Source organism: Clarias gariepinus, chromosome 13 (assembly GCF_024256425.1).
Source record: "Clarias gariepinus isolate MV-2021 ecotype Netherlands chromosome 13, CGAR_prim_01v2, whole genome shotgun sequence".
Classification (NCBI taxonomy): domain Eukaryota; kingdom Metazoa; phylum Chordata; class Actinopteri; order Siluriformes; family Clariidae; genus Clarias; species Clarias gariepinus.
The window spans coordinates 913,445-938,406 of NC_071112.1; the positions used below are offsets into that span (position 1 = coordinate 913,445).

The 24,962-nt window shown below is 42.0% G+C and overlaps 1 protein-coding gene across 1 annotated transcript in view; it reads left to right on the plus strand.

Annotated features, from left to right (window-relative positions):
* The window catches only part of LOC128536307 (AT-rich interactive domain-containing protein 1B-like), a 215,798-nt gene that overhangs the window by 47,739 nt on the left and 143,097 nt on the right, over positions 1-24,962 (plus strand). The window contains exons 3-4 of the mRNA XM_053510516.1: positions 4,495-4,635; positions 18,936-19,043. Coding sequence (XP_053366491.1) covers positions 4,495-4,635; positions 18,936-19,043 — 249 coding nt within the window. The remainder of the gene's footprint in view (positions 1-4,494; positions 4,636-18,935; positions 19,044-24,962) is intronic.

Below are 24,962 nucleotides of genomic sequence, written 5' to 3' on the forward strand. Positions count from 1 at the left end.
TTCATTGATGTTTCAAGACGCAGCTTGTTAAGTAACATTTTCATTTTAATGTCGACATCGCAATTTGTGTCAACATTACTCCAACATCATGGGGAGTTATATAAAATCCATTTGCTACTGTAAGTGCTTAATCATCTCTTTTCATCATTAAGCATTAAACTTCTAAAAATGCCTGTCTCATGGTATCCAAGATTCAGTTTTTATTCCTGGCATATTGATCCCTGTGTGTTTATGCTGAGAATCAGTGCTGCAGCTGAAAGCAGACAGACCAACAAGTGTCTCATTAGGCGGCGGAGATGCTGTGGAATCAGATGACTTGGCATTGGGGTTAATAGCCTCGCTCAGCTCATGCCAGCAGCACGGCTTCATTCATTACAGCATGCAGCCGAGCAGTGTCGCTCATCATGGCTGACAATAGCCCTGCTTTATTAAAGAAATCTCAGAATCATTACATTAAAACATGCGCGATGATTGCTCGCCTGATACGTCAGTCATACGTTTTGCCTGCATGGTTAAGAATGTTTAAGTGAAAATTAGCCAACGGGTGAAAAAGAAAGAGCCGTGTGACATCACTCTAATCGCCCGCTTCAATCAGCTCTCGGGATCGGATCAAACCATTATCGCCGAGCATAAGCAGAACCATATGGAGGCTCTGACTGATGAGGAACGTGCTCTGTACTATTAATACTTTGCAAACGCTTGGAGTGAAATCTGGCAAACGTAGGGGCTATCAGTAGTTTCACAGCGATTTCATTCTTAAAATAATTCCCGAAACCCTGGTGGTTTGGCCGTTGTGTGAGAGAGGAGCCCGTTCAGCCATCTACAGTAACGGGCTCCATTGAGCAACGCTTTGCAGTCGCTCCAGCCGTACTCCTCTGCCATGTCAGATGAGTCACAGCATACGCTTTGGCTCGCAACGAGGAGCGTTGAACTAGAATGAAAAATGAAGCCTGGCCACACGGATGGATCGAGCACATTCGCCCTGCCAGAGTAAAGAGTTCGCTCTCGGCCCATGCAGAGCTGCAGCAGCTGCTCATCAAGAGCATGTTGCATAAGCAGGAAGAGGTTGGGAGGTGGAGGGGGGGGGGGAGGAGGAGGGGGGAGAAGTGCGGGTGGGGGTGCGGGGGTGTGGGGGCTTGTGGTTTATGTGAAGTGTAATGGTCCCAGCTGTGTGTGATGGTGAGCAGGCCGCGAGAGCAATCATACGTTCCCAAGACAACACGAGCTTTCTGGATCCGCTGGACCACTTCTGTGCCATAACACATCGTTCAGCGCTGCTTCTCACCATGGGGCTGATTGGAGCTGAATAAGGCCGATCAAGAAAATCACTGCACATGGCTTCACTCCGGTATCAAATGGGCTCGAGAATTCTTCTTTTGTATTTCTGATCACAATTGCTATTATTTTTTGACGTGCGCGTACATATATAAATATTTGCTGGAATTGGATTTGCTTTTTTTTGCGACTCGCTTTACTCCGACGGCAAAAATGCTAAAAACGTTAAAAATCCAATGTCTGTACAGAACTAAGCCTTGTTTGTCTGAATCCATGAGAAACGCGTTGTCCTAATAACTGCTTCTGGATTATGGAAATGCTACAGCACCTCCGCTTGAGCTCCCCAAACTGATGCTCAATTTGTTAGATGTACAAACGCTTCAATCTTATCTGTTGGGTACTTTTAGACACCCTGCGTCATCTATCCATAAGCTTCCAAATCATCATGATAAAACCATATATTTGTTATCGCAGTCATTTATTCTGTCAAAGCGTGCAGGTGTAAGAGGTATGAGACATAAAGAAAACCACCTACGGCTCGTCTACACAAATAAAACCCGCAGGCGTTAATTCAACACTGTAGGTGTTCATTCATTACTGGGGATTTTAATGTGTTGTTTTGCGGTAAATAATGGGGGGAAAGGCAGGGACGACATTACTCTACAAACAAAGCCAAAACAAAAATACTACATTTAAAATATTTTTGAGGAACCCCTGGTATTATAGTCCTCACTACTTTCGAGTCGTACGGTGCGTTTCTGTAGAGTAGTGGACGGCATCCAGAATGGAGGGAACTTTCTTATTAACAAATCACTTTAATTGCTCTGTTATATTATGCATGTCTGGTATAATTCGTGCAAACATTACACACAAGAGAGAAAAGTCGCAAACATGTTCTGTTTTTTTTTCCCCTTCGCATTTAACGATGCTTTGATAAACGGCGGCGTGTAAGCGCTCCTAACTGCAGGCGTTCTGCTCTCACAGAGTCTAATGACAGGACTGGGCTCGTGTGACGCAATGCAGCTTATTAAAATCACGCAACGCCGATGAGATTGCACATTTAATCTCGGCTCTTACAAACAACCTGTGTGATTCAATACACACAAGGCCACTGAACCCTGCGCTGCACGAACAACACACAGCAGTGCTGGGCGGCTTGGAGTCGTGCACGTCGGCTTGTGGAATATTTACTTCTGTTGCTTACACTGGTTTAGTAGATACAGTGTGTATGTAAAGTACAGTCTGTGTAAATCTGAATTGAGCATTTAATTATTATACACACTATGAAATACCTAGAGGCGTTCAAGTCAAACCGGGACTTGTATGCATGAATGTATTAGTTTAAATAATGTGAAATAAAAAAAATAAAATAAAAAAAAGGCCTTGAGAATGTTGACGGAAGAAGAGCCGCACGTGTCTGTGGGAGCTGTACACACTCGGGTCCAGTCCTGACCCTGATCCAGGACATTTCCACATGTTTGGAAACACTATTACAGGAGTTCCTGGGAGGCCGGTGTTTCAGACAGCCCGATCATGACTCCAGCGTACTGAGAGATCGTTCTCTCCTGATGGTGTCCAAGCTCTAGTGAGACACTGGGATCAGTGCATCAGTGTATCAGGGGATTATATACAGAAGAGACATAAAGGGAGTGTTTACCCTTTAGGACTGTGTTCTCTTATTCTGTACAATTAAAAGTCCTGGTTTGACTTGAACACCCTTCTATATGTATTCACAAGGAAACTATTCAACAATTGATGATGCATTACAGTACACTGCAGAGAATGATGGCCAGTAAAAATATCTTGAATATAGTTCAAGTTATCTACACTTTCTTAAAATAAAACTACAGCAAACCAGATCTATCTGCCTATAGGAGAAAAAAATGTTAATTCCAATCTTATATTTGGTTTGTTGTAAAGTTATTTTAAGAAAGTATAGATAACTTTAGCTAGATTCAAGAACATGTCACTGGTTAAGTACCCTCTGTGACCAAGGTTGTCCAGAATCTGGGAAGCCACTTTACTCTAAGCTATTAAATAAATAAAAAAAAATGTAAAAAAGGAAATTATTTTTACACACCTTTTACAAATTCTAATTTTTATTTGTCACATAGACAGTACGATGTACACAGTGAAATGCTTATACGACCGCCTGTAGCCTTAAAAAGCAAGATTATCAATAAGAAATAAATTATGGAATAGAATAAGAATAAATTATAGAAAAACTCAGCTGTAGAATAAAAAAAAATACAAGAACTAAATATATAATATACAAAATATTTTTAAAAACTTGTTTAAAAGAATTTAAATAGAAATATCTTGAAAGTCTGTGAATATACGGTACATGACTATGAGATGTAAAGACCATAAATGTGCACAAGTGTGCAAAATGAAACGAAACAGAAATGTCCGGGGTGAGTGCAAATGTGCAAGAACGTTTTCAGACCTTTCTCTGTTGTGATCGATCCATAATCAATTATAATTGATAATAACTGATTTTTTCTGTTGTTAACTTGTAATATTTAATTATTAGCAGCAGTAGTCCTAGTAGTAAAAATGTGTTTAAACCCTCTTGTGTGTCCTGGACGAACCCGTGTGGGGTCACGACTCCAACTGCTGCGTGTGTGTACTGTACGGTTTTCTTTTAATTCTAATAAAGTGTAATGTTTTGACAGCGTACAGTAGGTATTATTGAGCCATATTGTACAATAGGTTGTAATGATGTGGACACAAACGGCACACTGTAATTATCTTCCTATACCGCGTGGTTACGGCTGGTTAAAACACTTCCAGAAACGAATCCGAAGCCTCTGAGTTTGGTCTGAATGATCTGTTAATAAACTGTGATTTGTTTGAGTGAAAGAATAATGTGATGATGAGGTGTTATTAAACCCTATTTGGGACAATTTTAGAGTAATAGTTTAATGAGTCCGGTGCAGAAGCGCGTTTTTAAAAGAAAGGAGTTGCTATGGATCAAATATTTATGCAAATGTAACCTGGTCATCTTCTGCTTCTCTTGTGTTACATAAAGTGGAAGAGTTCCCTCTGCCTAATCACACGTGCGCCTAATTCTCTAAAACATGCAGTAAATGGTATTAACACTTTTCACACACTTATATGATCGTTCGTCCCCAGTGTATACCTTTTAATTGAAATTCCTTGCAGGACAAAGAGAGGAAAAGTCCGTGTCTGATGATGGTGTGTTTCTGTCCCGTGTAGGTTCCTGCCCATTTTGGCCAGCAGGGCATGGGAGGGTATTGTCCTCAGGGCCAGCCCGGGTACTACGGCCAGTCTCAGCAATCCCAGCAGCCTCAGCAGCAGACACCCTTCAGCCAGCCTCGTACCAGCACACAGCAGCAGGTAAAGCCTCGCTCCGTCCCAACAGTATTTCCCTGGGGCTCCTGCCGAGTCGCCTGACCGCGGGCTGATCTAAGATCTGAGTTCTAAGCCGTTTTCGGCTCGGTGCTCTTTCGTACCCTGTCTACTTAAGCTAGTCCTCATATCGGGGTAAAGGTCAGTCAAATGAAGAGGCCATTAATAACAGATCTGTAGACCAGCAGAAATGCTCATATTTGTGCTCTGCTTTCAGATGATTCGCCCAGATTTGTGATTAGCTAGTTTTTTTTTTTTTATGTGTCTTATTTATGCTTTTATGTGTGAACAAAAGAAAAGAAGTTAATTTGTGAAAACATGCATGGCGATAAAAACGGAGCGAGATGGAGTGGAGGTGGGAGAAGGCCATGTGGTTCTCATCGCTCATGGCTCGAGTGGAATCCGCCTGATTTAACTGAGCTCCAGCTGCAGACGGAGGGGGGAATTTGGCTGGTGGAGGCAGGAACGCGGTCTCTGGGGCGTCACAGGGAAGCGAGAGGGAGGTACGGGGACTTTGGGAAAGCTTGAGGCAAAGTTTGGTAACATTCAGGAGGGTCTGGAGAGAACATGCAACTTCCCATCATGTGTAATCTTCGGCAGAAATTGCTCTGATGAAATCTGCGAGCGTTTCTGTTTTATGGTCGGTTTGTTTCCAAAACCACTCCTCGTTTCACAACGCAGCCGGCTCTTTCTCAACGCCGGACTCCGGGCTAGTGCTCCCTCGCCTTCCTACACAAAGGGCGATTGCATTAATCAAGTCCAGCTCTTTATCTCTCCGTTCTCCTCCGTGCTCTGACTGCCCATACTTGAAGGCTGATGTAGGTCAGGTCGGCTCCAGGCTATTTGTATTCTGGAATAGTAAATTATCCACAGGAGTCCTGAGAGCAGAGAGGCAAACTTGACCTTTGGATAACACCTTGGACTGATCCTCTTTATTCAAATTGGGTGTGAGCCGTTGTGAGTGTTAACAATTGCGTTTGTCCTTTTTCTAAGCTGAGAGAGGAATTATCATGCTTTAAAGCAGCTTTATTCTTCTTCTTTTTTTTTTCTCCTCCTACATCTAAGCACCGCACTGTCCCTTTGTGTGGAGGTCTTTTCTTTAGTACATTTATTACTCCATCGTTTTGCGGTAAACTTGGAATAAAGAGTCATTTTTTTCTCCCTCTTTTATGATTCTGGCAGCCTGACTCCCAATTTTTAGCCCTCCTGCGCCACCATTAACCCCGGATATGGGACACTGTTCAGCTGATTGCTCTGTTCAGCTGCTACGCCGCTTTCATGTTTGCCAGCAAATTGAAGGCTCAATTGGAGAGGGGACAGTTTTACTCCACAATCACATCAAGTTTAATGATGGAGGCGTTATATTTGACAATCTCCCACCATCACCTGCTTTTCGATCACACACACACACACACACACCGCGTGGAAGGCGAGACCTCATTTTGAAACGTGGATATATCGACAAGTGTTGGAGGATTATGGACCTATATGAGTAGTTTTATGATCCTGCCGAGGTCCGGCTCTAAATCAGAAGATCAGCTGGACTCCTTCACCTTCCGAATCCCTCTCCTATATGTCCTAATGCCTGGTCTGCAGTGTCTGAACACGCTCTCGTCACCTGGGATTAGACATATAGAGATACTTTATGTCAAAGAACTGTAGACAACGGGTCTATACCGTATGTGGGAATACCTTAAATTTGATCGTAGATAAGCTTGTTATGAAATACACCATGTGATTCGAAGGGATGAGAGGTTTAAATCAGCTTGAGTTATTCTCAGTGGACACTTTATTAGAAACACCATATTAAGACTGCATGAAACCGGCTCTGATCCCACGAGGTGGTGTTTGACAATCAGCCTCATGCAAAACATTATGTCTTGTCTACAGTAGGTTCTCGTATTGTTCTGTAGGATTACACAATGCCACTGGGGGGCGCTGTGCTGTCTGGCACCAGGATGTTTGCAGTGGATCCTTTGGGTGCTGTTGGGTGCGGGGCGGGGCCTCCATGGGTTGGACTTGTTTGTCCGGCGCATCCCATACAGTAGGTGCTGATCGGATGTGGATCTGGAGAATTTAGACTTTTAGATGTACTGGTCCCCGTGAGGAGCAGGCTGTGGTGTACTGGTGCGTTTCTATTGATTTCTTCGTGCTTCATTGGCGTTCCGTTGCGATCGGACCAGTGACCCCACAGGCATAAAAGCCTCCAGTTTACTGGTGTATAATGGATAATCAATGTTAATGTGTTAATGTTTTGTTGTGTTAATGTTATGGCTGATGAGTGTAGATTCTCCTAGATGGTAGAAACCTGATGATGACATCACATGCAGTACATGGTGCAGGTCTGTCTCAAACCACTGGTGCTCTTTCAGGTTCAGATCTGGTGACGGAGAAGGACATGTCCTTGATCCACTAGAACACTAGACCTGGATCCACTTAGAAACCATAACGATGAGCCCGAATACATTTCACACAAACAGACTGCAATTGCTACAGTATGATACAGAAGTTGTAAATTCTGTAAATTTGTAAATCTGGATTTTTTTGTTTCTGTAAGGCTTCTTTGTCACAATGTCCGAATAAAATTGAGCTTAATAGTAATACTGTGGCTTTTAAACAATATTAAGATTCATTAAGGGATTTATTTTGGTTTCTTTAAATTCTGATTATTTGGTGAAGTGTGCATACAGTTTGTCATCCGGGCCGTAACGTCACTGTGGTTGTATTTATATTTTTCTTTCTGTTTTTTTTTCCCTCGTCCTTGGGGTTTCCCCGTCAGGTGTCCCGACTCGTCCCTGATACCCCGGACCTTTAACACATGTTTTCTTTATGCCCCCGAATGCCATAATAAAAATATGCTTTGTACTTTAAAGAGCACTAAAGTCATCACTGGACAAATTTCCAAGAGCTCGCTGCTGCTAAGAGTTAAAGAAACATCCGTATTGATCTCCTGCAGCGGTCCGGCTGATGCGCTAACCTTTTCTCATCTTTTCTCCCAAAGTCGGCCTCTAAAGAGAGCTTGATATGAAGTGTGGCTATTTTTATTCTTTTTTTTTTTTCCCCTTTCTTTCTGTTGCGCGTGAGCCAGATTAGACAGTAGGTTAGCCCTGCCTCGGCCGGGGGACTGGGAGCTTTTCTCCGAAGAGCCGCCGGGCTGTGTGAAGGCGCTCTGCTTTTAGCCTGATCTTTCTTTCTTTATCTTCACGGGAAGCTGCATGTGTGAATTGAGAACCAGGTACAGGTTTATTTCTAAGGCCAGTCTTATCTCTGCTGTGAAGCTCCACGCACAGCCAAGCTCTTCCATTTCGAGGTATTGATTTCTGCCGCGCTCCGTCTCTGTACTGACTTTTTCCCCTCTGTATCATGTGCTGGTGCTGAAATGTCAGCGATATTATTTTAGGGGGAAAATGAAATACATAATTCATGATCATCAGCTGTATAATCCACTCAGTTGTGTAATCAAGCTTTGTTTTAATCAGGGATTATATTTTCAGTGTATTGATCATTAATGAACGTATATTGACAGTGATGTAATGTTATGACTCTGTTTAATTGCGTAATTTTCTGCAGGGTGCACACACACTGTTGCTGGTGTCTTTCAATATTGTTCCTTTGAAGAAGGAAAAAAGAAGAAGAAAATCTCTCGGAGTCTTGAGCTTTCTCTCTCCTGATTGACGTATCGATGGCCTGCGCGGCCCTTGCTGTTCTATTTTCGGCGGTGGCGAGCAGACACAGAAAGAAAACGAGCAACAGCCAGAGGCAGGGAGCTACCGAGGGGTGCAGGAGCAGGGCAGCTTTGTTCCCGAGGTCACGTGTCCAGCTCGGCGCGGAGCTGGGGAATCACAGAGTTTCCACGCCAGCCGTATCTGTCATATCCTCCGCGTTTGAATTCACAAAGTGACTTTGTGTTTGTACTCGGCTGCTATCTGCTATCTGAGCGCTGCCATGTCCTGTCACAGGCTTCCTTACACATCACGCATCAGCCACCTCTTTGAGAGTGTCCTTACTTTTTCCTTCACTCGCAGCCTCGGCTGTCAGCGCGCAAACCAACACGAGTTCTCGGCAATGAGAAGTGTTGCGTCAGCTTAAAAAAAAGAAAAAAAAAATCATCAACAGGGCACAGAAACGAAGTGACAGCCCTTTTTTCTGATGACAGGTAGGCTTCCCTGAGACGCGTCCTCTTTTTGTAGCTCTGGCAATCATTTGAACAGACAAGAGCTCGCGAAGGCATTTCATTAAAGATTTTTTTTTTTTTCGGTTGCAAGGAACATCATTACCTGTTTTGTTCGGCTTCCGATCGCACGACAGGGTCCTGATCGTCACATGTTGAGGAAGGACTGCAAAGACTTTTTTTTTTTTTTTTTTTTTTTGCTTGTCTTGTTTTAGACTTGAATCTTCAAACCGTGCACCATAAATCCTGCTTTTGGCTTCAGGCACGAAGCCCTTTCAAATATAAGCTTGTTGTGTTCTAGTACTTCAAATAAATGTGCAACCCAGAGTCAAAATGCATTACTCACACTCCAGCTGTCAAGAATTCTCACAGGGGGCGATGATATAAAAGCTGGAGGTTTTAATGGATACCAAACACTGAGCAGGGAAAAAAAAAAGAGGGAAACAAGGAATTTGGAGAATTATACACAAAACAAGACTGAAATAGACGAGTAAATTGTCAGCAAGCCAGGAGAAATTCATGTCCGGCGTAATCTAACAAAGGCTGGATCTGACTCTCCACCAACTCAAGAGTGAGTGCTGGAATAATTCATTCGACACAGTGCACCGCCGTACTGTCACCGCTAAACCAATCAAAGTCTTCTTTTTACCGAAGGTTGTGCAGGTGGACGAAATCCCTTGTGTTTATCTTTTTTAGTCTTATTTCTGCTTTTATTCTATACTAGACTGTGGCCACGACTTCATTCGTGTAGAATTCAATTGCACACTTATGCGCGTTTAAAAAAAAAATATATATATATATATACAGCACCATCTGTTGAATTTTGGAATGAATTAAAATGTTTACGTTACCGTGTAATGCGCGGAGTGAAGGTGTGAGCTGGCGTTTATTAAGTAGAATTTCAACTGCACACTCGTAAGTGCGTTTTAAAAATGTAAAACATTACTAAGTAAACATAAATACATAATTGAGTCGCAAATGAAAATCTGACACACAAGTCGTTATTAACTGCTTTTTTCACATGCTGATTAATTCTGCTGCAATATTTTTAAGCACTTTCTTTAATCCGAATCATTTTCGGGGTCTTCTGGCGTACTAGCCCTGTCTGTGACGCGCATATCAACGCCACACCTGTTACAATATGAGCTAGCTTAAATAGGTTTATCTTTGGAATGCTATTCTTTATTGTATTTAAAATAACGTCAGTTGACTATTATTGTGAGATTTGGGTAAAAGGATAGATTTTCTTACTGAAATAAAAAAATGCCATGATTCTGCCGTTACTGATCAGAGGCGATGCAGTCAGCGGTGGACATTCAGACTTTGAGTGAAAGGGAATGAGAACGAGGCCTGGTTCAGTACTCAGTGCTCGTCTCCAAGTGTGTGTTCAGCTGCTGCTACACGTTTCATGAGCTGCGGTTTACGAAGGGCTTTATGTGATTCGGAGGAAACATTTGTTAGGCTTTAACCGTCACATTTGGCAAGTCCACCGTGGGGACAGTGTTGTGTTTGAAAATTAGCATAACCGACGAAATTACGTTAAGATAATGTTGAAACTGAACATTATCCTTTTACCTCAATCTCAAAATTCCTCAATTCTTGCTGCTGTGTTTTACTACCTCAACACCATATTTTATGTTCTGATATGTCGTTGTTGTCGCACTCTCACTTTGTTGTTGCTCGTTTGCACATTTCTGTAAAACCTGTAGATAGTCTTCCTTAGTTAGTTTTAGTTAGTTTCTGTTAATTTATGTTGTAATTTATGTTAGGAATATCTGTCCTGTCTCTGCTAGCCAGCTAACTAGGCCTCTTAGTTAGCTAGTTTAGTGTTTCTGTTAATTTATGTTGTAAGTTTATGTTGCATGTAGCACCTTGGTCCTGGAGGAACGTTGTTTCGTTTCACTGTGTACTAACTGTATATGGTTGAAGTGACAACAAAGCCTACTTGAACTTGAACTTGAACTTGGTTTTACATACGCCCTTATACCAAGGAAATATTAACCTTTATTTGGAGCATTAATGTCGATTAACATCCATTCGCACGATGTCCAAACACATCTACGGGTTGAGAATTCCAACGTGTGTATCTTATGTCATCATCTTTCAGGAGGAATATTACCGTAAGGTGCGTCTTTCCTCCCAGTTTTTTTTACCCTTTTGTCTGCTTTCCAGTTCAATATTTTGGTAAATTGCTGTTGTCTGGTGTCTTTTGTGGTGCTCGTGGTGGTTATGTACCAGCAGCAGTAACAGTTCCCCCGCGGTCCGTAGGTACAGTAAGCATGTATTGCTCTCACCGCAGTGACTGAAGGTTGCGTCCCGCTACGGGTGTCTGTTCGGTATAAATGTTGTTCTGATGTTGTCGTTGTGTTCAGCGCTTTGGTTTAACATTATCCCGCGATCATGTAGTCAGTTTCACGTCGACGTCATTTCATCATAGTATCTCTACTTTTCGAAAACAACCTCTGTGACTTTGCCAAGCGACTGCCGCCGCAACATTTTCCCGACCAGAGATTCCTGCTGGTGAGGATATTTTGAGAGAATCCCGAGTGCGGTCTGGAGTTCACTGTAGTTGTGCTCCTGCTGCTTGATGTAACGTTGGTGCCAGATCCTGACATATTTCTTCTGTTATGTCTCCTTTACCGCCCCGAACCCGATTCATCCCGATCCCAAATATCTCTTGTAAATCAAACTCCAGGCTGCAGTATGAAACACGGATTCACAGCAGATTAAATCAGGAGGCCATTTTGTTTAATGCCTTCGCTTTATAGGTATGCGTAAAGATAGGCGGCGGACATCCATTACATTTAAAACGTGATGACGTACCGTTTTTTCCCCCCGTGTCAGCTCCTGTCTGTTTACGCCTTACGGCTGCGCATCGTGACGTCTTTCCTCCCATATTCAAGCCACACAAGGTTAATTAAAACGATGTGGCAATGGCAGTGGCGCCCGGCCGTATCATCCTCCCCGAGCCTGCGTTTTTAATCAAAACCCCATGATAGCGGAGTGGAGGAGGAGGAGGAGGACGAGGACGAGGAGGAGGTGGCACGAGGAAGCCGCTGTACCCCGGTGCCGGGGAGGGGAGGAGAGGCAGTACCGTGCAAAGTTCAATGTCATTAATTGGTCAGCATTTGAATATTAGCTAAGAGCCTGCTTAATTAACAGGATAATAAAAGCATCCTGAGCCGGGAGGGGGGGAGCGAGGAGGGGCAGGGGAAGGCGAGATGGAGGGAGCAAGAGGGGGCAGCCGCAGCAGGAAATAGAGGGCACGCGGTGCCGAGAGCTTGGCGCCAGGCGATAAGAGCGATCCATCCGTGTGAAAGGTCCAGGCACTGTAATTTGCGTGAGCTGCTTTTAATTGTCATAACCTTTTAAATGGCATAGTTTATCAGAGTCCTTTAAATGTCCTGCCGGATTGCCATGCGACGCGGTGCATGGTAACGAGCGCTCTGCTTCCATTGGCTGCAGCAGGAGAGGGGAAAAAAAATACATAAAATTATAAATAAATAAATAAATAAATCTTCCCGCACGATGATTGATAGAGGGATTTTTGTTCTTCTGTTTCTGTTTTTTCTTCATTTCCTTCTGCAAACTGCCACCTGCTAATTGCGGTGTGGATTCGCTCTGCTTCTGGAGGCATGTTTATTTGTTTTGCAGCGCATTTCAGATGCAAATTCTAATTGTTTGTCCAGTCTTAATCAAGCAGCGAGCTGAAAGCAAGTTGCGCTTCAAGCTGCTCTCCCCTGGGGCCTCATTTAGGAAATGTTAGCTGAATAGGGGCTAAATTTCATTCTGTAAGCTGACATTGTGTCTACATGCTCCGGAAGATTTCCAAACGTTATTCTGCGCTCATGTTCTGCTCGGAAAGTGTGTTTGTAAGGAGGCCTAACGCCCTGTCGTGACTCGGGACGAGCCTGGGGTCCCGCCATTCCCACGAAAAAAAGGGGAAGAGATGTGAGAGTGTTCGAACTGAAGGAGCTGCAATTGTTCTTCTTTATCAGGCGTGTGCACAGAGGACCATGATGTGATGATGTGATTTTATTCTCAGCGTGCTCCGGGCGTGACTCCTGAGCTGTGTGTTATCTCCAGAGGGAAGTGGGTCAGAATTGTACCAGCTCGGTGTAAAAGGTCAGGGGGATTGCTTGGTTAAGAATCCAATCTGTGAGACATGCTATTGGAACACGGCGGTACAGCTGTAGCCATTAGGGCGACCCAGAGGAGTGCACGCGTCCGCACTAGTGAGGGGAGCACTATTGAGTGGTACACTGTATTTTCTACAAAATGTGTCTGTGTTAATGAGTGTGTGTGTGTGTGTGTGTGTGTGTGTAGTGCTGACATTGACATATTGCATGTACTTAGAATAATAATAGCACTTTTAAAGAAGGTTATTGTGATGTTATTATAACTGTGTATTCATTATTAATGCTTTACTGTCAGTTTTTACTGATTGATTCACTTATCCTGGTTATACAGTACTGTGCAAAAGTTCTGACACCCCACTCATTTATTTATATATTGCTGCCAAAGCTCCAGACTCTCTTCAGGAATATCTCTCCAGGCTTCCTGAAGGACGTTTTTGTCTCTCATCATGTCCACTCCAGTCCCTCTACCTGATCAGTTTCAGATCAGACGAATGTTTTTTGTTTGTTAATCCACACAGTGACCTAGGAATCATTCACGCATATAAAGAAACATCTTACTTAAGTCCTGACCCAGTGAGAAACAGGTGCAGATGATGAGAGATGATCAGGAGGTGATTAGTTACTGTTGATGATGATGATGATGAGGGGTTGGAACAGACGAGAGGGGAGATGAGGTCGCTGCTCAAGCCGTTACATAAACAACAAGGTTTTAAATTGTATCTTTAGTCACTTTGCAGCCAGCATTTGTTTTTTTGATTTATCCCATCATTTAATTTAAAGTTGATATGAAGAAATGAGCGATGTCTCAAGTACTTTAGCTCGCAATTAATTTATCCTTAAAGTTTGTTTATTCTTCGCACACTTTTTCTGTATTTTTTGGAGCGGCCTGATGAGCGAAGCGCCGAGCGCGGGTCTGTACCGCTCCAGGAAATCAGTGAGATACACAGGCGCTAAAACAATCGGGCTTCATCCGCCGTGAGCAGGACTTTGTAGCGCGTGTGGAAACGAAACAGACAGCTGATGTAAATTGAAGCAGAAATCTCTTAATCTGACAAATGCTGCATATGCGTTTGACAAAAACCGGATCAATAAAACCAATGAGAGTCTGGCAGGAAGGGGTGTAGCTCCAGGATCCGGTTTGTTTATCATCAAGTCATTTAAGGTCTTTCTCCTTTAACTGAGCCAGGTTATATTGGCTTGTCATTTCATATTTTGAAGACCTCAATCGGCCAACACTGCTGACTTAATAAGTCACGGCAATTTAATTTTTTCCCCCTCTCGTTTCGTATCCTCTCGACACCCAGTAATATCGGGGAACTCTCTGATTGCTTTAATTATAAAAGCCCAATTTGAAGTGGCATTGTTGTCTAGGTTAATGACACCCAGGGAGCGTGAGGATGAATATGAATGGTCTCTCTCTCTCTCTCTCTCTCTCTCTCTCTCTCTCTCTCTCCTTATCAGCCGTCTGACTCCCACTCCGCCGCTGTTGCTTCCATCCCTTCAGACACGTATTTGTGTTTTTAAACTCTCCACTTTTCCTGCATCCTTTGCTCTCTTAAATGCGAGACGCTCTAAAAATACGCCATTCAATAGCAGTGCTCAGTGCTCTGAATGTGAGATGAGAGCGAGCGACGTGTCGTCTCAGCACGCCGGCTTTGGCGCCGCGGCACTCCGTCGCGTTCCCGTCGCTCCTTTGCCTTTCATGTGTGAAATACGCGTGTTTGTGTCGCGTCGCGTGTCAGTCTCGCTCTTCCTCAGTTTCAGACTGAGCGCCGCACACACACACACACACACACACACACACACACACACGCATATATACACAGAAGGAGCGTCTCAGGAAGGAGAAAAAAAAACAAACAGTGGGCACTGCAGTCCCTTGCTTGCTGACAGGCGAAGAGCTGAGCTGCCCAATGGAAATCAGAAATGCCTGTCCTGCAGCGCCTCGGGCCAGCGAGGGGCACGGGGCTTTTTAAAGACATGCAATTAAGCTTAATTTTTAATGAATATTAATGGAATTAGTGGCAGATTTGGCTGGGATCTGCAACGGAAGGTACGGCAATGACTAATTCATTTGGTAGTCATGAGGAGGCTGTCAAGGGGACACGAGAGAGAGAGAGAGAGAGAGAGATGGATGAATACGGGGGAAAGGCCCTCATGAACGATCCATACACTGTACACTTACAGCTGAGGGAAAATGATAAAAGAGGAATCACTTCCTCCCCTCATTTCACCCCTAATACCTTCATTAAAGCGCTTTCCATCTGTGAATGCTAGAAAATCGGCCCATTGACGGGACTTTACATAAGCTGATATCACCCTGCTCCCGTCATTCTGCTCATATAATATGATTGAATTCTCTTTACCTTTTACATCCCCCCCCCCCACCCACTGGTGCCGTGTCTCTGCCTGTCCCTCTCTGATCCCTCTACAGTAAGCAGGACGCCGGAGCGTTCGCAGGTGAGAGCGTATATCACGTGTCCTGCCCCTAGCACGTTATTTATATCGCAAATTATTATCGGCTGTTCGAGGGTTTAATAAAAGGTATCGTATGTGGAAATCATAACAGAGGTAGGTTTATACATCTTTGACACGCCGTGCCAGAGGCCGGGAGAAACGCTGCACTGTTATTGAGGATTACAGTAACCTTTACAAACTGTTCCTTAAGGCATCTGACTTCTTTATTCAAATATTTACATGCGGGCCGTTTACAAAGCCTTGGCATCACACGGCGTGTGCTCTGAGACGCTGCCTCGAGGGCACGAATGAGTTAGACGTGTTCTGATTCAACTCTAACTTTACACACCGTGACTGTGTGTTCTGTTCCAGTTACGCCAAGCTCCAATAAACATCCTGCACCTGCTTAGGAATTAAACTTCATTGGCTTTTATATCCTAGTGTAAGTAGGCGTCGTTGACCAGAAAACAAAGAAGATTTTATTAATAGTTAAAAGGTTTGAAGCTGATAATAATCTGATCTGATCTTTAATGTAATCAGTGATATTATTATTATTATTATTATTATTATTATTATTTGAGGTTGAAGCCCACGTCCATGTCTGTGTGTCTCTCTGTACAGCAGAACTCTCTGTCTAACTTATTAATACAAAGAAATCCCATTCTGTAAGGTTGAGTATCTTACGCCTTGTTTACACTAAGTTGTCCTTCTTTGGTGCTCAGACAAATACACTCCCTGTTCGGTAATCGGAGAGTGAATCACAGATGAGAAATGGAAAAAGTAGATCAAAGGATAAAGATGAAGTTTTGTCTTAAAACCACTCCAGCGTGTTAAAATTCACTTATACCACTTCAGCGCTGTTATTTCAGCCAAAGTGAAAATATGAACTAATCCCAGTCAAAATATTCACTTTATCTTTTCTAATTAATATCTATTGGTGCAGGTGTTTGTTTACATTGAGACAGTAGCGCATTAGTAGATTATTTTACAGTAGATTATTAAATCCCACACATAACTGTTCATAACATCACTTTTACTCCACATTTAGATTCACTGATGGTGCAGATTAAACTTCAGGCAGAGATCTAAGGACTGCAGGAGATTCAGTAAAGTCTAGACAGATGGTTTTGAGTTACGATGCGACACAATCTGGGTGGACAAACAGACAGAACATTTTGTAAGACTGACCGTAATATAAAATGCAATCGTTAGTTATGACATCACATCCATACAGTTAAATCCATCAGTTGATCCATACATTAAATCATTAGTTATGACATTAAAATCATTAACATTAAAACAACCTCATTTCCTTGGTTTTGGTTTCTCCTTGTGTCACAGTGGTGTCTCTCTGGCAGTGGATATAGAGTGTGTGTGTGTGTGTGTGTGTGTGTGTGTGTGTGTGTGTGTGTGTGTTTGATTTCCACCTTGGCGTCTGTGTGCATGGAGTTTGCATGTTCTCTCCCCGTGATTGGTGGGTTTCCTCCAGGTCCTCTGGTTTCCTCCCACAGTCCAAAGGCATGTAGGTTAGGCTAATTGGCGTTCCCAAATTGCCCGTAGTGTGCGAGTGTGATCTTCTTATTTGTCCTTTTAGGTCACAAACACTGGTTTAAGTATAACCTCATTTTATACTGAGTATGTTTGTGTACAAGACGAATAAGATTTTAAATGAACCGTACAGGGTTTGGTACAGGACCGTCAGTTCTCCACATCAACGTGCTGTTATTTAAAATAGAAATCTGTTCAGTTTCCGATTTGGCGAAGCTTTCTGACGTCCATTTTACATTTTAGGGAGGAGTCTCCAGTGCCAGCACTTTGTAATCAGTCTGGCAAAAGTGTACCTTTGTGGTTCTTTCTATTGAAATGTTTTCAGGACGGGAACTTTGCTTTTTCTATGGTTCCTTAAAAGCAAGCTACATGTACGTGTTGGTCTAATTTTTACTTTAAAAGAAAAAAAAAACCAACAAGGAAGAAAGAAGGATTTTATGTATAGCTGTTACGAATTATTATAATTTTTTTTACATTTTTAATGAATTGTTGGATAATTGCTGTGATGTAGAAAAGTCAAACACTCCAGGACGCGCTGCTTTTGGGAAATAAATGACTGGCTGGTGTAGCGACGGTGACTCACAGCACTGACTGTTTTCCCATGACAGCTCATCCTGGTATGTCATATTCTTATAACTGTTTGATATTATAGAGAAAATCATTGGAATTAATTTTATTGCTTATTTATTTTCAGGATAATTCTTTGTAAATATGAGCATGTTGGTCAAATTAAAATACATACACAGTATATAAAAAAATGCGTAGATGTGTGTGTGTGTGTGTGTGTGTGTGTAGATGTGTGTGTAGATGTGTGTGTAGATGTGTGTGTGTGTGTGTATACACCTGTACACCAGTACCTTCCGCATGTGTTTGAAAGACGTGTTTTTTTCCTTCCCCTCACAAACCTGCCACTTATGACCTTGTCTGCTTTTCATCTTGACAGACTGTTTACTTTAGGAAGTGCTGTGTATTTTATAAAGCGCTGTAGAAACGAATGACTTCCTAATAGGTAATAGAATACACCGCTGGGCGCAGTGCCAGCCCGCGCCTCTCACGTCCATCGGGTTATGAGTAAGACGTAGTGTTCCCCGCTCGCCGGTCCTGACCTTCAATCATTCAGGTTTAACGCCGCGGATGTGCCGCGCACAAATCCTAGCCTTCGTGTTTAATATTAAGAAGAATGCTCCTTGTTGATCTGTAGTACGTGCTCCAAGTGATGTCAAATCATATCAACATTTATTTAACATCTGTTCCTCCGTTCGTCTTTCAGGCACAGATGTTTATTTATACGCTACCAGCCGAGAACTGGCGCTAGACTGAATTTATTTTCTTGAAATGCTCAACGTAGGTTTTTTTTTATTTTATTTTATTTAGTTTTTGCCGTATAAATACAAACATTTGATTTCCCCCCACTTTATTCCTGCTGAGTTTGCACTTTTGATCACTGGAGGACCATTAATTTTAGTATGAAACGAAAGTCATGTTGAACCCAAACACGGAGGGTCATTTTAAACTCAATTGCAGGTTTTTACTCGAGACTCGCCAGCGTGCAATAAACTCTTAGCCACTGTGGTAGTATTTTCTGTAGAAAGATTACAAGATATGTGATTACTAAACATATTCCTAAACATTGGCATCGTGACATATTACTGTTTAATAGTGTTATCAGGTCGCTTATCTAATTTAAAGTATTTATTTTTCAGAAAGAAACGAGCATCTTAAATATTAATGTTAATATTACATTTTATTTATACAAATCTTGTAGTCACCCTGTGTGACACCACCGTCTCGAGTTTACACATTTAATTCCCATAAGAATTAAAAGAATGTATTTCTCTCTCTCTCTTTCTCTCTCTCTCTCTCTCTCTTTATCTCTGTCTGTCTCTCTCTCTCTCTCTCTCTCTCTGTCTGTCTGTCTGTCTCTCTCTCTCTCTCTCTCTCTCTGTCTGTCTTTCTCTCTCTCTCTCTCTCAGGAGACCCAGGAGAGCTTTGGAAGCCGAAGCCAGCCTGCTGGGAATGCTGGGAAACCCAACCATGATGAGATGGGATTGATCCAGCAGGACCGTCCTTCCAGCTTACCTGTGAGTGACAAGTCTGCTGAGCCAATCAAAATGCAGAATTAAGCATGACATCACTATTGTGCATTTGGAAAAAGTGTTTCATTTTTTTTTTTTAATGGTTGTTATTTTTATTATTTTGGTTTTGGAAAAGCAGGGGGTTTGATTCCTTTAGCTTCTGATGTAGCAGGTAGGCTAATCGTCGGAGAAAGTGGACAATTCAGATTATTAAAAAGGACATTCAGTTATCTGTTTTTAAACATTTTGAAAATAATTTATTTATAAAGTATTGCATACACCATTATCTTTCTATCACCCAGAGGAAAACATTTCTGTAGTACCCTTGGTAAGAATGATTTTTATTGTTAGTAATATTTTTATGTTCTCCGCTTCACCACATGTTGGTTTTTCCCGATTACAGAAAACCATTCATGTAAATACACAAACCGAGACGAGACAGAATAATCGTCCTCTCCTCTACTCGATGCCCTTTGCCTTATTTCTCCCTGTACGTCCCTCTTTGCTATCGGTCCCCGGAGACGCGCGTGGGGGCGGGGCTTGTGCTCAGGTGGGCAATTAACCGTCCCGTTCTGTGCGCGCTGCTCTTTCCTTTCCCCTCGTTTCACAGGGCAGACCCGGATTTCACTGACCATTTCATACTAATGCCCACATTAAATGCGCACAGATTTGTTTTGGCTGCTCTGCCTACACCAGTAGGAAAGGCCACATTAAATTAGGTCTTGCTACACTAAACATCATTGTAACGAAGGCACCTTCTCCCGCAGCCACCCACTCGTCTCCTTCCTCTCGCTCACTAAGAGAAAAATCATTAAAGGAGCTTGACTGGAGGAGTAATTGATGATATTTGGTGAGGCTGGGCAGAACGGGGAAAGGTGGAATATTGGGAGCCCGGATTCAGCCTTTTCATCTTATTATTGTTTAATTAGACTTGGATTTCACGGCGAGTCGGTAAGTGAAGGACGGACGTCCAGGACACTGGGTCTTGCTCTGGGTTTCTTTTTCTTTTCCAAGAAAAAAAAAAATTCAGGATTTTTGGTTACTTCATGTTTTCATCATTTCCGCTCTCACTCAAATGATTCATGCGCTCTTTCTACTTCCCATCTCCCTCTCTCTCTCTCTCTCTCTCTCTCTCTCCCTCTCTCCTTCTGTCTCATGAAAGGGCTTTGTTGTAAATGAGAGATTGCATTGATGTGTCAGCCATCCTCCAAAGTGAGAAAGCCCTGAGTACTTTGGAGATTTATTTGAATTTAGCTACTTTAATCCCACAACTGCCCCAGGGCTCTTTGCTTATGGGATTATTTCCAACTCTTCAAGCGCATGGGTGAGATCCTAATCTGCTCAGCTTTCTCTCCAGGCTTTCCCGGTCTTGCATCGCGTTAGTGACTCGAACCTTTAGGAATCAGTCCAAGAAGCTTTCAGGATGTGGAACTGTTGAGGAACGTCCTAATCTTAATCAGAGACATTAATAAATGCTTGTGAAGTCTGGCAGGATTTGCACAACATTACAGTTTAGTGCCTTGAAACTGGGTCGAGCTTTTTAAAATTATTATTATTATTATTATTAATCTTATAAATTCGACATTCCTCTCTCTCTCTCTCTCTCTCTCTCTCTCACCTCTAAACCACACATGGTATTCACATTAGACTAATACTCCCCTCACTGCTCTGTTCCATAACCCCGTGTAGGTTCTTCCTTACACATTCTTTATTCTTAAACTGTATTTCTGGTTAAGGATATAATTCTGGTTTTACACGTTTTTCTCTCTTTCAGTTTCTGTGTCCTCTTTTTATTTCTCTCCTACCCTTAACATGTTTCTCACATTTCCCCTGTCTACAAACAGAGAAAGAAACACACACGTGCAATTAACAGCGAATGTGTCAGACTGTTTTACCGCCCCGAGGTTGGTGCGGCGCCAGGTGTTCCTCAGCTGGTACTAAAGCCGAACACACGCGGCCGTCTGTCTTTTGTGAGCAGCTCGTAGATTCCTACATGTGGATCTCCCCGGTGTTGAATTAACACCCGCAGCATGGATGCGTTCTCTCGGGCTGCGCGATTATATAATGATGCGGTCAGTGAGGGCTCTCACCCAGGGGCCCTCCAAGTGTACACTAACACCTCTGAGTGTCCCTTCATATCCGTGGTGAACTATTTTTGAAATTGTAATTCACTACGATGTGATAATTATGCAGCTTGTAACTAAAGAACAAAGTGTTTGTACAATAATGATGTTCATTATACTCGCTTGAGGAGGCAGGTTATACTGTACACAATGACATCGTTTATTCACAACTTACACAATCTAACATGAGCATTAGTCTTCTTTTTTATCTTTTATTTATTTTTAATTATTAATTTTTTTACCTGTTGGATGTCTGCCAGGTCCCACCCACCAGCGGACTCTACCACGTTATACATCAGCTACCGACCGCGCGTACAAACTACTGCTTAGCATAACACGCGCAGAGGAAAGAGCTATCCATCATTGTGATATCCGTGATTGTCGCGTACAGGAGACGGAAAGAAGTCTGCATGTCCATCATCCATACAAACAGCTTTAAATGCAGTATAACCACTTTAACCATTAACTCTTATAAACCATTTAATTCAGTGTGTGTAGCATTAGCATTTGCATGTTGAGTGTTCCATGGTGTTCAGTGTTTTCAAGATGGCTGATGTATGTCATAATAAAAATATGGAATGTATCTATGGAACATACTGTATTGTAGTGTAGTATAATAAAGTGTAGTGTAGTGTAGTATAATGTAGTGTAATGTTGCGTAGTGTAGTGTACTATAGTATAGTGTTGTATAGTGTAGTATAGTGTAGTGTAGTACAGTGTAGTGTAGTATAATGTTGCAGAATGTAGTATAGTGTGGTATAATGCAGTGTAGTATAGTGTAGTGTAGTGTAGTATACTGTAGTGTTGCATAGTGTAGTATAGTGTAGTAAAATGCAGTGTAGTATAGTGTAGTATAGTGTAGTGAAGTATACAGTATAGTGTAGTGTTGCATAGTGTAGTATAGTGTAGTATAATGCAGTGTAGTGTAGTGTGGTGTAGTGTAGTATAGTGTAGTGTAGTATAGTATAATGCAGTGTAGTATAGTGTAGTATAGTGTTGTATAATGCAGTGTAGTATAGTGTAGTGTAGTATAGTGTAGTATAGTGTAGTATAGTATAATGCAGTGTAGTATAGTGTAGTGTATGATAGTGTAGTGTGGTGTAGTGTAGTATAGTGTAGTATAGTGTAGTGTAGTAAAGGGTAGTATAGGGTAGTGTTAAGTGTAGTGTAGTGTAGTGTAGTACAATGCAGTGTAGTATAGTGTAGTGTATGATAGTGTATTGTGGTGTAGTGTAGTATAGTGTAGTGTAGTATAGTGTAGTATTGGGTAGTGTTTAGTGTAGTGTAGTATAGTGTAGTATAGTGTAGTGTTAAGTGTAGTGTAGTGTAGTGTTAAGTCTAGTCTAGTGTAGTATAGTGTAGTGTTAAGTGTAGTGTAGTGTTGTTTAGTATAGTGTAGTGTTAAGTGTAGTGTAGTGTAGTGTTAAGTCTAGTGTAGTGTAGTGTAGTATAGTGTAGTGTTAAGTGTAGTGTAGTATAGTGTAGTATAGTGGTGTGTTAAGTGTAGTGTAGTGTAGTGTTAAGTCTAGTGTAGTGTAGTGTAGTGTAGTATAGTGTAGTGTTAAGTGTAGTGTAGTGTAGTATAGTGTAGTATAGTGTAGTGTTAAGTGTAGTCTAGTGTAGTGTAGTGTTAAGTCTAGTGTAGTGTAGTGTAGTATAGTGTAGTGTTAAGTGTAGTGTAGTGTTGTGTAGTGTAGTGTAGTATAGTGTAGTATAGTGTAGTGTTAAGTGTAGTGTAGTGTAGTGTTAAGTCTAGTGTAGTGTAGTATAGTGTAGTGTTAAGTGTAGTGTAGTGTAGTGTTAAGTGTAGTATAGTGTAGTATAGTGTAGTGTTAAGTGTAGTATAGTGTAGTATAGTGTAGTGTTAAGTGTAGTGTAGTGTAGTGTTAAGTCTAGTGTAGTGTAGTATAGTGTAGTGTTAAGTGTAGTGTAGTGTAGTGTAGTGTAGTGTAGTGTAGTGTAGTTCCCAGACAAAACATTATATTTTGGGCAACAGCTGTGTGTAAACGTTCAAGTGATTTGTGATTTAATTTCTAAATTTCAAATTTTCGTAAAACAGATTGACATTTACAGAAGACTTTAAGCACAGTGCAGTGATGAGACTCTCCGCAGTAAAACATCTGAACACCACAAACGTTTTAAAGAAGTCAGTACGCCCATGAATGACGATCCGGGCCGAGGTGTCTTGGAGCTCACTGCAGTCGTGAACAATCAGAAAGTGGAACACCTGAATGTCCGATCACGACTCTGGCGCACTGAGAAAACTTTTTCCCTTGATGGTGTCCAAGCTCTAGTGAGACACTGGGATAAGTGCATTAGTGTATCAGGGGATTATATAGAGACATAAAGGGAGTATTTACTCTCAGAACTCTTTTGCATAATTAAAAGTCTCGCTTTGACTCGAACATTCTTTGTAATACAGCTCTGAATATTTCTGAAATCTGATCACTTTGAAAGAAGACAAATCTCCCACAGGCACTCACAGAGCATGGTACATATGAGTAAATAACCCGAATGAAACCAGAAATTGATCATTAATACAGAAACCTGTAATGGTGGTTCATTGTTGTGTTGTGAATTGGATCGAACAATTTGGTGGAAACCATCATAGGAAAGTCATCAACATGCACATGGTAGGAGCATCACATCTCCACCGGCGTGTCCTGCTGGTGTGTGTCTTCTCTTTCACATAAAGCTGTTAGAGGTCAAATCTCTCAATGCTGAAGGTTTCCTTTATCTTAAACAAATGCAACTTGAATTCTATTTTAAAGAAATCACCATCAGACGTGTGTTTATGACCTTAACTAGAAAAAATCAATTCTACTTGTCGATGTTTCTGTTCGCTACTTTCACTACTTTTTACCATCTGACATCCAGTAGCTTTAGGTCACATGACCTGGCAGGATTTATAGGCACCTCCGCCTTCTTCCTCCTCCGCCTTCTAAACATCTCTTAAACAGCATGTTAGAGAGAAAAATGAAATATTATTTGGAATAATTATGACACAGGCTGTCCTCAAACCTCCCCGAAATGAGTAATAAACGATATATATTGTTTAGGAGCTGGTAATGTACACTATATATATATATTTTTTTTTTCATAAGGACTGTTGTAGCCCCTGATGTGCACAAATACATCATGTGGTTTCAGCCTTCATTTACAATGAATAATCTAAAGAGGAAGAGAGAAGTGCAGGAGAGAGAAAGAGAGGGAGAGAGAGAGAGAGAGAAAGAGAGATAGAGAGAGAGAGATAGAGAGATGGTCTCATAACTGCAGGCTCAAGCCAATCTGCAGTCTTAATTAACTAATGCATTAGGGGAAAGCAGGAGAAGGTGTGTGTGTGTGTGTGTGTGTGTGTGTGTGTGTGTGTGTGTGTGTGTGTGTGTGTGTGGACTTAATGTCTTCCCCCATACGAAAGATCCATCCTCTATCTGTGTTTTTTCATCCTGTCCTCTTGTCTTTTCTTCTCTCCTTACCACCTTCCCATCCCCTTTCTTTCTCGTCTCTGTCACGTCCGCTCCTGTCTTTTCTCTGCTCGTCTCTTGTCTCTCCTCATTTTCTCTCCTCTACCCTTTTGTTTAATCTCTCTCTCTCTCTTTTCCTCTGGTTTCACAGCTCAGCCACTTTTGTCCACCGTTCCCCTCCTTCGGTCTCCTCTCCAATTTGTCTCCTGTTGTGTTATTTTGTCTCTTTTCCCTTTTTTTTTAATTTGTCTTTTTTGCCTCCAGTCCTTTCTTTTGCTTTCTTTTTTTTGTCTCATCTTAGCTTGTCTCTCTTTTTTTTTATTACCCATTTTTCTTTT